Source organism: Arabidopsis lyrata, assembly GCF_000004255.2.
Source record: "Arabidopsis lyrata subsp. lyrata unplaced genomic scaffold ARALYscaffold_6, whole genome shotgun sequence".
NCBI classification, from domain to species: domain Eukaryota; kingdom Viridiplantae; phylum Streptophyta; class Magnoliopsida; order Brassicales; family Brassicaceae; genus Arabidopsis; species Arabidopsis lyrata.
In genome coordinates this window covers 367182-382559 of record NW_003302550.1, presented here as the reverse complement: position 1 = coordinate 382559, position 15378 = coordinate 367182, and the positions used below count along the sequence as shown (strand labels likewise).

Here is a 15378-nt window from a genome sequence, read left to right as displayed (position 1 = left end):
AATTGAGGACTTTTGATTGATCCATAGTTTGTCCTGAAATTTTTCTATCACTTGTTGTTTACACATGTGGTAGATTCAAAAAAAAAAAAAATGATTCTCCAAGTTCAATTTTTTTCGTAGGACTAATTTAAATACAAGACTGAACCAACTAAGTGATCGGTTAGTTGGTAAAACAAATATTATTTCAAACTTAGTTTCACCTAAAGTTTAAACGTGTCTACTCATGATAGGATAAACTAAATAAAAACAAAGTTTTTTTCTCCAAAAAGTCGTTATCGAAGCAGAATTCATCTGTCGTCGAATTTTGAATGAGTAGGTGCAATGTCACATTTCCAATATTAAAAGAAAACGAGAAAGAAAAAGACAAAATACTCCTAGCAAAAACGATAGAAATGAAAAAAACGAAGCAAGAGTAATAAATTCGACAGAAAAAGGAGTAATTTACTAATTATAGTAAGAGAATCTTGCTAAATATAGAATCCAAGAAGAAGTCACTCTCTGTGGAACAGAAACTTGTGTCTGCTACAAATCAGCAGATGACAACACTTACAGTTTACGTTTCATTATGCATGTGAGTGACACTATGACACCCTAATTTTTGTGTTGGATCTCCTTTTCTTGTCCCAACCTTATTTTATCACTCCATGATAACTATTTTTTTGTGTATTTCATATATTATCAAATTTCATTATTCATGGGTGATTTAACTAGTGTTTATACTTTATACTTTTTGTTCTTACATATGATTTCGAGGTCAAATTGAAAGCTCTTCTTTGTTGTAGAAGATTTTAATACGAAAATGTTAAGCCGTCTATCATGATTCCCTGAACCGTGTATTGCAAATAGTTAAATATTTATGTTAGGTATCCTCCATAGATATATTAATTATTTTCTTTGTCAACGGGTATGGTAGATATTTTTTGAAATGTTTTTAAAATAGTTCTGAAAGACAAAAATACATGAGTTTGTGAAAATGTTACGACGACAGTTGGCTATAATAATTGGTTGCGATGCTTTATACTTTTACCAAATTTAAATTATATAATTGGCTAGAAGTGGAGCTGTGGTACCGTCCACATGAGCCATGAGGTGGTGAGACATTAATATACAAACTTTTTTACGATATGAAAGCACCCGACACATACATTCTTCGTATTATCTTTATATGTTTGTATCAAATAAACAATACATGAGTTTTTTTTTTTTTAATCAAAAAAAATAAAAATATAAACAATACTAAATTGAAATTCTCATACACATTAGAAAAATATCTTTGGTTTACTTGCCACCCACAGCTCTGTTCCAAGTTTTTTTTGAATTTCTTTAAAGGTTGTGTTCACCACCTAACCCATTTATGCAACGGTTCTATAGTTTATGTTCATTACAAAATTAAGAAGTAATATAATATATTGGATAGTATACCTTTGAATCCCTTGTTTAATTCGCATTTTTTTATTCGGCAGAAGTAATCTAAAATTGGCAATGACAAAATAACTAGTAGTCCAGTTAGTTACTACTTATTTATCTTTTGTTGAACTGTCCACTCTGAAGCATTTCGGTACGTTTTTACCGAAACTGACCGGATCAGCTGATAGGATTTATCAAAAAAAAAAAAAAAAAAAAAAAACAAATACGTAGTATTTTTAAAAAAAAAACGTAGTATTTTTTTTTGATAAATACGTAATATTTTAAAGGTGGAATATTCCAACTTGTCTAATTTGTATATTTGTTTAGCTTATGCTTGTGTTATTATGTGAGTATGTGTACTAAAATTATATATTGAACGGCTATTTCGTGTTGACAAAAATAAGCTCTTTAGTTAAATATATTTATTTTTTGATTAAACAACGAATTAAAAACCGGCCAAACCATTGAACAGTCGTTTTCTGGTCTTTTTCATTTGATTGGTTACACCTTCTTTGTCATAAAATAGAAATTATGTTATACTTTCTTTCATATATCGACACGTGCATTTGGTTAGTCTTAATCCCATATTAATCTTATATGATTTATCATAATAGCATAAAACAAATATGCTAATTATCAAATAGATAAGCCATACTAAACGTATTTACCTGACCTAAGTTTTAAAAATTTAAAATATAGCATATAAGAAACATTTACCAAGGAGTTGTCATATTTCTATTGGCCGGCTTAGATTGCAACAGCTAAATTTTTTTTTTTTTAATGATTTGACATAGGCAAAATAAAATAAAATATCTCTGTAACTTTTCCCTCATTTTTTAAAAAACACTTTTTTCTACACCTTTTCTTGTTGAATGTATTATTCCTATTGATCATCACGTGAAATATAGAAAAAAATAATAAAAAGCAAAATTCACTTTCTTTCCTTTTCGTTTACGACCAAAGAGATCCACTTTATGCTCTCTGTTTATTTTCTCTATGTAATAATTTTCTCGAGAGATTGAAAATAAAGTCGTTTCTTTTTATTTTTCTTGGTCACTCGAGGCTCCAACACAGTCAATCAAAAAGCCATTGATTCTCTTCTTCACTCTCTTCTCCTCTCTTTTTTTTTCTTCTCTTCTAAATTTCAAAGAAAAACAAAAGTATTCACGAAAAAACAGAGGAGGAGCTATGTCGTCGTCGATGATGTACAGAGGAGTTGATATGTTTTCACCGGAGAACACAAACTGGATTTTTCAAGAAGTCAGAGAAGCCACGTGGACGACGGAGGAGAACAAACGGTTTGAGAAAGCTCTCGCTTATCTCGACGACAAAGACAATCTTGAGAGCTGGCGCAAGATCGCCGCTTTGATTCCCGGAAAAACAGTAGCTGACGTCATTAAACGATACAAGGAGCTAGAGGATGATGTCAGCGACATCGAAGCCGGACTTATCCCCATTCCTGGCTACGGCGGCGACGCCTCCTCCGCTGCAAACAGTGACTACTTCTTTGGTCTAAAAAACTCCAGCTACGGTTATGATTACGTCGTAGGAGGAAAGAGGAGTTCGCCGGCGATGAGTGATTGTTTTAGGCCTCCGATGCCGGAAAAGGAGAGGAAGAAAGGAGTTCCGTGGACTGAGGACGAACACCTGTAACAACCATTTTTGTTTCACTACTTCAAATTAATGTTACAAAAAATCGAATTTTATGTTTTATTTTTTAAAACTACCGTATAATTATGCTTATAATACTACAGATTTTAAGTTTCTAAACCTTACAATTTGTTTATTTTAGTAATAATTTTGGAACTAAATCTTTTTTATTTTTTTTGAGAAAAGTTTTGGAACTAGCTAAATCTTGTTTTGTGGTATTTTGAGGTATAAATCTATCTCTTTTATTAAGATATTTACTTGAAATTCTCTGTTTTTATATGAAGGTATTGAGTAGAATATTTTCTTAAATTGCCTAAGATTTATACTTTGTGTGACAATTTATCACTATTGTGAAATTAAATATGATATTAATTTACTTTTCTTTGTTTGACAGACGATTTCTAATGGGTTTGAAGAAATATGGAAAAGGAGATTGGAGAAACATAGCAAAAAGCTTTGTGAAGACTCGAACGCCGACGCAAGTCGCTTCACACGCTCAAAAATATTTTCTTCGACAACTCACAGATGGTAAAGACAAAAGACGATCAAGCATTCACGATATCACCACCGTTAACATCCCTGAGGCAGAAGCAACCACAACCGCTGCCGCAACACTCTCTCCTACACCAGCCAATTCTTTTGACGTTTTCCTTCAGCCAAATCCTCATCACAGTTTCGCGTCTGCGTCTGAGTCTTGCTATTATAATGCGTTTCCGCAGTGGAGTTAAATCACTTAGAAATTATAGAGTTTATCTCCTATAGATTTGTTACATATATATTTCTACGTACATATTACTGCAAAATTGTTGTAAATATTTGTAAGAAAAGGTTTGCGTGTCCATATATTTATTAGGACATAATGTCCCACATCGGAAGTTGGAAGGTATCCTAAGTAATATATAAGAGATATGGGTCACTCCACTCATTGCCAATTGGTTTTGAGTTGGAAGCCCATATTCTAATATGGTATCAGAGCCCGATCCACATATGTCCAACCCGATCCGACCCAAAGATGGTCCAATCATCGACAAGGCCCAAAATTGATGCCGTCGATCTAAGCCCGAACATTCCGAGATTAATGGCCAAAGAGTCATCATCTCGAGGAGGCGTATTAGGACATAATGTCCCACATCGGAAGTTGGAAGGGATCCTAAGTAATATATAAAAGATATGGGTCTCTCCACTCATTGCCAATTGGTTTTGAGTTGGAAGCCCATATTCTAATAATATTAGGTCTACTTGGTTGTAATTCAGTTTTACGAGTTTTATAATACCAATATATATATGGCTTTACATAATATACTCTTTAATAATCATGTAACTATAGTTATTACCGTTGACTTTAATGTCAATATAATGCTTGGTGTGAGACGTTTTTCTTCCCGACAACTTAGGATCAGTTCGAATCAGCATCCAACTCTGTTTTTTTATTGTTCAAATTAAAATAAATTGGCGAAGTATCTGACTATTATACTACTTTTTTTACTAAATATTCTTCCCTTGACTTAGCTGATCGTTCAACAGGATAACTATATTCCATTTACCTCCTATTATTATCCTGAACCTGACGGGTGTTGCGTCCCAAATGCCTCGAGCTTTTAATTTAGTATTTTTGTTTAACTAAAAAAAATGAAGAATAAAAGCTGGAAATACGCCAGCAAAACAAAGAGTAGGGGAAAAAAAAGAAAGTTGACTTCGTGGCCCACACACACACAAACAACAACGTCTGCTTTGTAAGCCCAAAGAAGAGATAGTAGTTAATGCCCATTCAACTGTGGCCCAATAAGAGCCCTTAAACCCCGTAAAAGTTTTAAAAAACTAGAATAACAATAATAATAAAAATTACAGTATTCTGACACTTACTAACTACTAAAGACCGGTGATTTGGAGTATTCTAAAATGTTAAATGCATAAATTTCAAACAGTTGTAAACTACAGTATTAGGATTACGACCTCTTAAAAACAGAAATTCAACATCTATTAAGAAAATATATAATATGAAGCCGCACCACATGTTTTTCATATTTTCAAATTGCAACCAATTCTCAGTGCTTGACTGGTTTAAACGCAGCGGTTGCGGTTGCGGTTGTGGGAGTTTACGGAAACGGGCGATTACGGTTTTAAGCGTTATTTAGCGTTTTGACCGACTGGTTTAGCGGTTGAAAACGGGTGCGTTTGCGGGAGATTTACGACTAGTTGATCAGCGGGTATGATAGCGGTTAAACCAAAATTTACCAAAATAAATTTAATATATTGATTAAAAAAAAGTATAAAACATCAAAAACTATAATTATGAAAAAGTATAAAAATTTTAAACATGATTAATGATTAAAAACCATAAATAATTATTCAAATAAATTTTATATTGAAAACAAAAATAATTATTAATATTGGAAAATTAAAGTTAGATAATTATTATTTTTAAAAAATTAACGTGAATGTAGATAAGACTTAATAATATATATTTTAATTTATTCATTTTCCTTTTTTTAGTTTCTTTTCTTTTTTAAACCAACCGCAACCGCCCGCAACCGCAAACGCTTGCGGGAAGGAGCTTTTGAAATCCAACGATTTCGAACGATTCGAAGCGGTATGAAGCGGTTTCTATGATTGGTACCAACCGCTAACAACCGCAACCAACCGCTAGCAATCGCTAAGAGGGTGTTAGCGGGAGAACCAATCAAGCCCTTAGTGAGTTATATACATCGCCGTACCTAAAACTTAAAACTAATAAAAGTTATGTAAGTGGATAAAAAAGCAACTAAGAAAGCAAAGTAAACTTTGTCTATTCAACACGAAGAAGATCCAGCAAAAGGTTGTAGCCGCCTTTATTGTGTAAATTGTTATGGGTGTCACCGTGCAGTGCACTAAGATCAATTGTATAATAGACATGCGCTTGTATGCATACGTTTGGTCCCTCTTCTATTGCGTTTATATCTAATCTTATAAATTATTAATCACAAAACCAAAAACCTTGTGTCAATTCACAATTTTGAAGGTCGAGGACCTAGCTTAACTACTTGTCCTCCAGATAAATCTTTGTATTAATCAAAAGGTTGGATACTAATTCCCAATCTTAAACTCAAAAGGGTAATTTTATATCCTCTTAAAAACGAAAACTAACAATAAATACATGGAACACAAGTTATAAGTAAGAATGAATACAGACATATACATCCTGTTTTTGTTATAAATAAATAAGTTAATGATATTTGAGATGATATGATACGAAAACGTTATTAAGTTCATTAGAAAAATCATGAAAACATGTATGGGTAGTGTTGTAAATTCAACATCCAACAAGTCTTGTCGGGGTAGGATATAAGAGAGAGCAACAAAGAAACAAACAATCAAAGACCACAATTTTTCTTTCTCAAACAAGGCATGTTCTTTGTACCAACTTGTGTTTTTAAAATTCAAGCTGGTTCTAAGGGTAGTTTCGTCATTACAATAGCAATCTCCATCAGGTATGACGTGGCTTCCGCATCAGATGATTCGTTTTTTTAGTTATAACCTCCGAAAATAATTTCGCTAAACACTTTAGTTATTATTGTGTACTTGATTGATTATGCTTTAAATAATTAGCATGTTGTGCGGTGGACGTAGATTAGACTCGGAATCACAAACCCCCGCAGACAATTATGTAATTAAATAAAAACATATATTCTCTCTATTTCACAAAAAAATATCATTTTACATTTTTCACACATATTAAAAAAACTATTAAAATTTCTATTATACCCCTTATTAATACATTAAATAAAATTATCTCTCAAATTAATATATTAAAGAAATTAGGTTAAAATTGTATTTTTACTCAAAATTTTGCATTGAAAATACAAAACGACACTCTTTGTAAAACAAAAATAAAACCTTAAAACGACACTCTTTGTGAAACGGAAGGAGTAGCAACTAGTATTTATTGAGAAAATATACATAAGTTCTGAATTTTCCGAAAATACATGGAAAAATAAAACAAAACAAAACTAGACAGAATTATATCGCTAATAGCTAGGATAAAATCGATATCTGATGTTTCAAATGGAAATTTAAATCTAATGGCTTTTACTATAAAATTTCATTGTACTGCTGTCTAAATTATTGATATTCTAACAACTTATAGATTAAAATGATAGAAAGTTAGATTTATAAAATTTTATACGATATCATAGTATACTAAGTGTTTAACGCATCTAAAGGTTTCAGATTAAAGAAGAGATGTGAAGTAATCAAAATTTACAAGGTTGACATTTACGTTATTATTCTAAATTTCTAGTCGTTAACTGATTAATTTGAGATATTGAGATTAATTAATCTATATAGACATATGTACCATGTACTTAATGAGTGGAAATTAGGGGTCACATGCATGCATTATGGGTCATGTAATGATTAGCATGACATTAAATAAATAAGTTGGTGTTAAACCGATAATGATTAATTAATGAAAAATTAAAGGTATATGTATTGCTCACTCCAAAATATCTGATTAGTGGGAAGTTAAAAAGTATTAATTCCTACCACTAAGTTGCACCCTTCCCAGTTGATAATTTTATCATCACAAAGATAAGATCTATTCACATTTATACATGAAATCTATTAATTCATAATCCCGAAAGTGTTTATATATTGTTGCAGTACATATCCGTATAAGATGTTCTTAAAATCTAAACTCCAAAATTCTTCTAGCTAGGCGACTTGTCAGTGGATGAGAACTGATGAACAAGGTCTGAAACAACATTTCACGTGAGCAAAGCTCTGGCACGAAGCAGTTCCATTTTGATAAACTTTTTTTTTTTTCATCTTCCATTTTGACAAACTAAAGGGATTCACATTGTCACGAAAAACCGATAAATATAGTACATATCACTTTTTTTCTTTTCTCATGAGAAGTAGTACTTCTCTGTTGTTGTTGGTTGGCTCTCATAAAAAGTACTATATTCTACGTTATTGGTATATATTTGACAAATATTATTTGTACTTGTTATAACTGCAATTTTGTAAAAATACAAGACACACAAGTTAATATCCAAGAAAAAAAATCCATGTAAATCGAATGAAAAAGTGAAGCCGAATCTATATGGTATTGTGGGAAATCTAAACCTTTTGTATATATATATATATATATATATATATATATATATATATATATATATTATATAGATTAGATATATATATATATATTATATAGATTAGGAAATGTGATTTAAAATTGTCCCTACCGTAATATGGAGAAAAATGGTCAAAGCACTCAGTTTTGGTAGATTTTTATAGATGCATTGAACATGCTTCTAATTAACAGAGTTGACTCTTTTTTCCACCATTCAACTTTTATATATTAATATATATCATATATATGCATTTTCTTCTTGAAAAAGGAATAAATAAATATGAATAGTGTACACTGAACAATCCGATAAAAATGTCAAAAAGAGAGCACATCATATATAGAAAATAAAATTACGTACGTCGATTATTTCAATAATCAATATATCGTCATATTTAAAAAAAACAAATTCATCATTATATCAACTATATGAAAATATCCTTTAAACAAAAAAAAAACTATATGAAAATTTTACCCCATTTTACGAACTAAAGACCAAATCAAACTTTTTTAGAATTTATATTGTTTATATATATCAAACTTTCTGTAGCGCCAAACCAAAACGCCTAAATTGTTCATTATAATATTTTTCAATTTCACCAACAATTTTTTTTTTCCAAACCAAAACGAATATGAATCAAATGAAGAAATAATGTGTTTTGTTTGCTAAAAACTCTCCAAACCAAAAAAAAAAAACGAATTAAATAGAACCCAAGCTTCAAATGTCCATTCCTCTTAACATGATCCATATTGAAGCCTACATTAAAGTATCTCAATTTCACATTATATTTTTAATTCGAATTTTGAGGTTTTAGATTGAATATTTATAGAAATCTAAGTTAACTCAGAGAGAGCGAGAGAGAAAAAAGAGAACAGTCGTTGGTTCCTTCTCCTCTCCGGTGAAGGCGCCTCGGCGCTGGATCTGCGAGGGGAGTTTGTATAAATAGTTTCCAGTTGCTTCTAGAAGTGTTGTAAGTCTTACGGTGTTGTTCGTGGTGAAGTTTTTCTCTAGGGTTTCTTCTCGGGTTTGAGATTCTTAGATCTAGGTGTGGTGCCTCTGTTTTCGGTGGTCCTAGTCTCGGTGGGGGCTTGCCGATGATCTCCGGCTGCAGCAGGGTGTTTGCTCGCAATTTTGTGTTTCCTCCTTGTCTTGTGGTCCTTTTGGCTGTGAGGCTGGAGACGAGAGGGAAGAGCTTGTTCTTTTCTCCTCTGCGACAGCTCTTCGGATTAGTGTTCAGCAGTAACGGCTTATCTCGGTGGGTTCTGTCCTGCTCGTTGATTCTCTTTGTTGTTTGTGTTGTTGGGTTAGTTGGTACTTTTGGTTTGCGCAGAGATCTCTTTTGTTTGGCTTGATTTGGGTCTTATTCCTCGGCTTATTGTATGGCTTGGCTATGCTTTCCGGTGTTAGTCCTTTGATGGCTCTTGATCTCTGTTTTGGATTCCCAGATCTTATGCTCCGATTGTCTCCTCTCGATTTTGTGTGGTTTATGGTGGGCCAGGTTCGTGCTTAGGTTTGTCACTCGGATGGTTCATCGTTGCAGGTGCATCTACTAGCTCTCCTCTGAATCTCTTATAGGTTTTAGTGGTTGGGTTCAAGGCGCAGCAGTGGTGTCGTTCTCCAATCCTTCTCTTGCGAGGTCGTGACTGGTCTTTGTCTGTAGATGGCTTTGATTGGTTCGCTTTGTCCGCGTGTAAGTGTTGGTGTTCCTATTTGACTTTTCCTCAGTCGTTTTCAAGGTTTTCTTTGAGCTTAGTTTCGCCCAAGCTCTTTATCTTTCTGGAGTTGACGTGTTGGTGTTTGTGGCTGTGCTCTGTTGCGGATTGGTCTCGCTCTATGTTCTGTCGGGTTGTTGCTTGTTGTGCTCTTGATTTTTCTTATCGAGGCTCATGTTTCTTGGCGCAGCTTCGATGCCAAACTGTTTCTATGGGACTGGTGCAGGATATGATGTATTGAGTTTCAGTTTTAGATCTTTGGTTCCTTGTGGTTCTTGCTTTTGTTCATTTTCTCTAGTTGGCTTCCCTTGTTTGGGCTTAGTTTTCCGGAGATATCTTTGTCATCCGTCGGCTTAGTTTTCCGGGGATATTTATGTTTTCCGCCGGCTTAGTATTCCACCTTGAATTTTTCTTATGGTTAATCTAATGGAAATAATTCAGACGAAAAAAAAAAAGAAATCTAAGTTAACTGTTACAGCTAGAAAAGTTTGAAGTTGCAACTTTTTAAATCTTTGAGATTAGGATGTGTCTAGCTAGTGGACAACCCATAGGCCATAGGGTAAATTGGTGGGGTAACTTTATCTAAAGCTTTATAATACGACAGCAAAAGTGGAAGATGTTGCAATTTCCTCTTTTATTCAACTTTTTTTCGCTTCCAAGTTTCGTGATTTACATGTTGTTGTCTTATTGATCACAATCTGTTTTTACTATTCCATTTTTCTTTTCGGGCGATCTCTTTTATGGTTTAGAGCAAAGTAAACTTGGAAAAGCAACATGATGTATCACATTAAGTGAATGCAAAATAAGATGACATTTTTTTGAGAAAACATAGTTATGTCTTGGTCATTGTGACGTGTTTAGTTCATAGAGTCCATTTTATCATTTATTTTCCTCACTAGACAGTAGATATGGTACATTTTTCTCCTACTATAATCATATTTCTTCTGCTTTTTTTCTTCAATCATATTTATTCTGCTTTTTAATGCCGCTGATTAATATAAGAACCATATTCCAAACTTTTCATCTTTTTTTTTTTTGGTAGGATCAAACTTTTCATCTTTTAACTACTGAAGAAAATTCGTTTGATTATACAACAAAAAATTTTTTCCAACAGTAAGAGTATCGTATAAATATGCAAAATATAATGTCATGCTAACTTTTTTTTTAACCAGTAAAATACATTTAATATAAGTTGGACACAAATGATGATACAATAATACTTAATAGCATTAGTATAATCTACTATACTATATGTTGGGAACAATGTCATACTGATTTTGCTTTATAAATCATGCTGTTTTTTAAAATAATTTTGTTTCACTAATAACATCGTCTTATGTTTTTATTTATCAGCACATGTCAATAGATATGAAATAATATAGCAATATGTAGTTATAAAAAGAGAAGTACTATAATACTAACACTTATAAATAAAATTTGAACTAAAGCCATTATAATTTAGAAATATAATATACTTATTGTATATATGAAACGTAAGAGTAGTATATAAATATACTTATTGTAGCCCATACAAAACTATTAACGTTATTTGACTACAGTATCAATCATTTTCCTCATTGTTTTTGTTGTTGGTTAATTATATTTGCTCACCATTATTAATCACCACATGAAGTAATTATAACTAATTGTTGCTGTCAGAAGCGAATCAGACTTGAGAATAAGCAATGATTAATAAGAACAAATAATTTTAATGGAAATGCAGTTGAATTCTACTACTAATTTATTTCCTTAAAATCAATAATTGTTAACAAACCATTGTAGTAGCTGAATTTTGGGATGCATACTAAACAAAATTTAATGTAGTTGGGGAAGAGATAATTAATGATCATGTTTTCATGTTATTTGAGTTAATAATGGACCATATGACAAGTGAGTCATTAAATGCTTTTGTTCTTTGAAATGACCAACTAAAATCAATGTGAAAGACATTTCAAAGAACATTATGCATTAGTAACTTCATATATACATAATACGATTTCTCTTTATTATTTACTGTTATTTTTCATGATTATCAGCTGATAAGACATTATGCATATCCAAATCGAATTATTTGAAAATAAGTGCGTAGAAGGTAACAGAAAGTAAGTATCAAATTCTATATTTCATTTCCACACTATTTTAATATTCATTGCAATATATAGATTATATATATATATATCATTCTGAAAATGAAAAAAAATAGCATAACAAATAATTAATTAGTGGTCAAAATATTTTTTAAAAAACTCAACCGTTAAATATTAACTATTCAAGTAAGAAGAAAACGTATTAAAATTACTGTGACAAATGTTAGTCGTTATATGTCTATTTTAACAAGACAAAAATACACATAAACCTTTTTCTTTAATAATATTGTCACCGAACAGAACAGAGCTTAAGTTCCCCATGCAGTTAACCTTGGGATCTACTAAAACAAGAAAAGGCAGACTTCTTTGGTTTCCTATGAGATTTGTATCGTCAGAAGATTAGATTTTTTTGTGGAAGACTTTCTCATTAAACTATTTTTCGAGTAAAGAAGAAAAACAGAAGAGTAGGTCTTAACGCTCCATCTGTTTCCCATGGAGGCTATCTGTCCTCCGTTCTCCTTCCGACCGAACACGTCCTCTCCATCTTCTTTTCTTTTCTTTCTTCTTTACACGAAAATATGAAAAGAGCTTTCAGTTGCATATGCAAAATAGAGGACACTCAGATTTCCTCAATTGTCAAAAATGCTATAGCATATGCTATCTACTCAAACGATACACATTAAATGTTTCTCTGTGATAAAAATCGAAGCTAAACCGAACAATCGAACCAAAACTGGATTAAATCCAATCAAGCAAGCAAATAAACAAAACCCCAAATAAACATAAAAATTCTGTATTTGTGTTCTGTTTGAATTTGATTTGAAACTTCAAAGAGAAAAAAAAATTAACCAAAAATACTTTTAATTATCATACAACAAAACATCTTGCTCGAGAAATTGATGTTATCGCTTTCTATAAATATTAATTTAGATTTTGCATGGTGAAATATAATACTAATTGATGCAAATTCCTTGCAATCGGTACAATTTTTCTATACTAACAAATTTAATTATATAAAATATCACCGGGATTTTCATATAGTTGTATATACAAATCTATTATGATTATAGGCTTCATAGCTAAAGAAAAACATATTTTATATATACATATATAAAAACTAAAATAATAGAACAAAAATAGTAACAACTCAAGTTCATGAATCCAACCATTGATCCAACCACTATATAAACTCCAACCCCCCATGACTCTACTCATCACCCAATACGGCAACATACCCATAACTCCCAAAATCCATTACATCTTCTCAAATATTTAATCTTTTTCAAAAGAATAAAATAAAAATAAATAAAATGCCTTCTTGTTCAGTAACCGAAATTTCAAAATGCATAGTTTATCCGGAGAAGAAGTCCACCGTTTCCGATCTCCGTCTCTCCGTCTCCGATCTCCCTATGCTCTCATGTCATTACATTCAAAAAGGCGTCCTCCTCTCGAGCCCTCCTCCTTCCTTCTCCTTCGACGACCTTGTCTCCTCCCTCCGCCGTTCTCTTTCCTCCACTCTCTCTCTTTTCCCTGCTCTAGCCGGACGTTTCTCCACCAGTCCCGCCGGTCACATTTCCATAGTCTGCAACGACGCCGGCGTTGATTTCGTCGCCGCTTCCGCTAAACACGTCAAAGTCTCCGACGTTCTCTTACCAGGTAAAGACGTTCCTCTTCTCTTCCGTGAGTTTTTCGTCTTCGAACGTCTCGTTAGTTATAACGGTCATCATAAGCCTCTCGCCGCCGTTCAAGTGACGGAGCTTGACGACGGTGTCTTCATCGGATGTACCGTGAATCATTCTGTAACTGACGGAACTTCCTTTTGGCACTTCTTCAACACCTTCGCTGACGTCACTAGCGGCGCTTGCAAGATCAAACACCTTCCAGATTTCTCCCGCCACACCGTCTTCGATTCTCCGGCTGTTCTACGAGTCCCTCCCGGTGGTCCACGTGTCACTTTCGACGCCGATCAGCCTCTCCGGGAGAGAATTTTTCATTTCAGCAGAGAGGCGATTACGAAACTGAAACAGAGGACGAATAACAGAGTTAACGGAATTGAGACTGCCGTTAACGACGGAAGGAAATGTAACGGTAACGGAGAGAATAACGGGAAAATAACAACCGTTTTGGATAGTTTTTTGAAATCAGATACGAATAATAAGAAGACTCATGATCGGACGGCTGAGATTTCATCGTTCCAATCACTCAGTGCTCAGCTATGGCGATCCGTCACGCGAGCGAGGAATCTCGATCCGAGCAAGACGACGACGTTTCGAATGGCGGTTAATTGCCGGCACCGGCTTGAGCCTAAGATGGATCCATACTACTTCGGGAACGCGATACAGAGCATACCGACGTTGGCGTCTGCGGGAGATCTGTTAAGCAAAGATCTCCGGTGGTCCGCCGAACAATTACACAGAAACGTGGTGGCGCACGACGACGCGACAGTCCGCCGGGGAATCGCCGCCTGGGAAAGTGATCCGAGGCTGTTTCCTCTCGGAAATCCAGACGGAGCTTCGATAACGATGGGGAGCTCGCCGAGATTTCCAATGTACGACAATGATTTCGGTTGGGGAAAGCCGTTAGCGGTGAGAAGCGGCGGAGCGAACAAATTCGACGGGAAAATCTCGGCGTTTCCCGGTAGAGAAGGAAACGGAAGTGTAGATCTGGAAGTAGTTCTGGCGCCGGAGACTATGACTGGGATTGAGAACGATGCTGAGTTTATGCAATACGTATCACAAGTCACTTACGATTGTTGAAAACGACATCGTTTCTAATACAGGAAAAAAAATAAAAATATCTGAAGGTGATGACATGGCACTTTGGACGGTTGATATTTATCAAAAAAATTAGATATTTCGATCTAAGAGTTGTGAAGCGAAGGGCGTCTTATGAGTCAATCTATCTACTGGTCTTTGTTCTTAATGTGACAGTATTACTATTAATGTACAAAATCCCGTCTTTTTCAATTCGATAATGGAGCTTTTTTTTTTTCTTTCTAAATTAACAACCCTGTATTATCAATTTAGAAACTTTTTTTTTCTAGATTACTATTATAGAGGATATGATAATTTAAAGAAAAATTCAATACAAATATCCGACAAAATAATTGACTTTGGGACTATCTTAATCGTATTGTTTGGGGCAAAGAAGTAGTAATGGGACGTGAAGAAAAAAAAAAAAAGTAGTAATGGGACCCAGCCCATGCTTCTAAGTTGTCCACTTGTAACAAAAGGCCCAAGTTTGTAGCGATTAATGGGCCTATTGATAGGATGGTGCATACTTGTGCTTCCAGCGACTAAGAACGACCCTTGTACACGTTTTTTCGTCGCCACTCGCCATACAACTATACAAAACAACTAAAACGCAAGTATAAGGATCAAAACAATTAGCCTTTGAGGGTACATTTACTTACAT

The 15378-nt window shown here is 33.6% G+C and overlaps 2 protein-coding genes across 2 annotated transcripts; both read left to right on the top strand.

Moving 5' to 3' along the window:
* The first annotated feature begins 2577 nt into the window (after nucleotides 1-2577).
* Nucleotides 2578-3932, top strand: LOC9309090 (transcription factor DIVARICATA). The gene is made up of 2 exons (XM_002872976.2): nucleotides 2578-3056; nucleotides 3452-3932. The coding sequence occupies exons 1-2, from the start codon at nucleotides 2596-2598 to the stop codon at nucleotides 3783-3785; spliced, it is 795 nt and encodes a 264-aa protein (XP_002873022.1). The 5' UTR covers nucleotides 2578-2595; the 3' UTR covers nucleotides 3786-3932.
* Nucleotides 3933-13178: 9246 nt separating this feature from the next.
* LOC9307009 (uncharacterized acetyltransferase At3g50280) lies at nucleotides 13179-14964 on the top strand. The gene has a single exon (XM_021022641.1). The coding sequence runs from the start codon at nucleotides 13275-13277 to the stop codon at nucleotides 14718-14720; it is 1446 nt and encodes a 481-aa protein (XP_020878300.1). The 5' UTR covers nucleotides 13179-13274; the 3' UTR covers nucleotides 14721-14964.
* The last annotated feature ends 414 nt before the right edge of the window (nucleotides 14965-15378 follow it).

Coding starts and splice junctions, on each gene's coding strand:
- LOC9309090 (XM_002872976.2), top strand. CDS start 2,596: ATGTCGTCGTCGATGATGTACAGAGGAGTTGATATGTTTTCACCGGAG. Junction 3,057..3,451: donor TGGACTGAGGACGAACACCT/GTAACAACCATT, acceptor TTTGTTTGACAG/ACGATTTCTAATGGGTTTGA.
- LOC9307009 (XM_021022641.1), top strand. CDS start 13,275: ATGCCTTCTTGTTCAGTAACCGAAATTTCAAAATGCATAGTTTATCCG.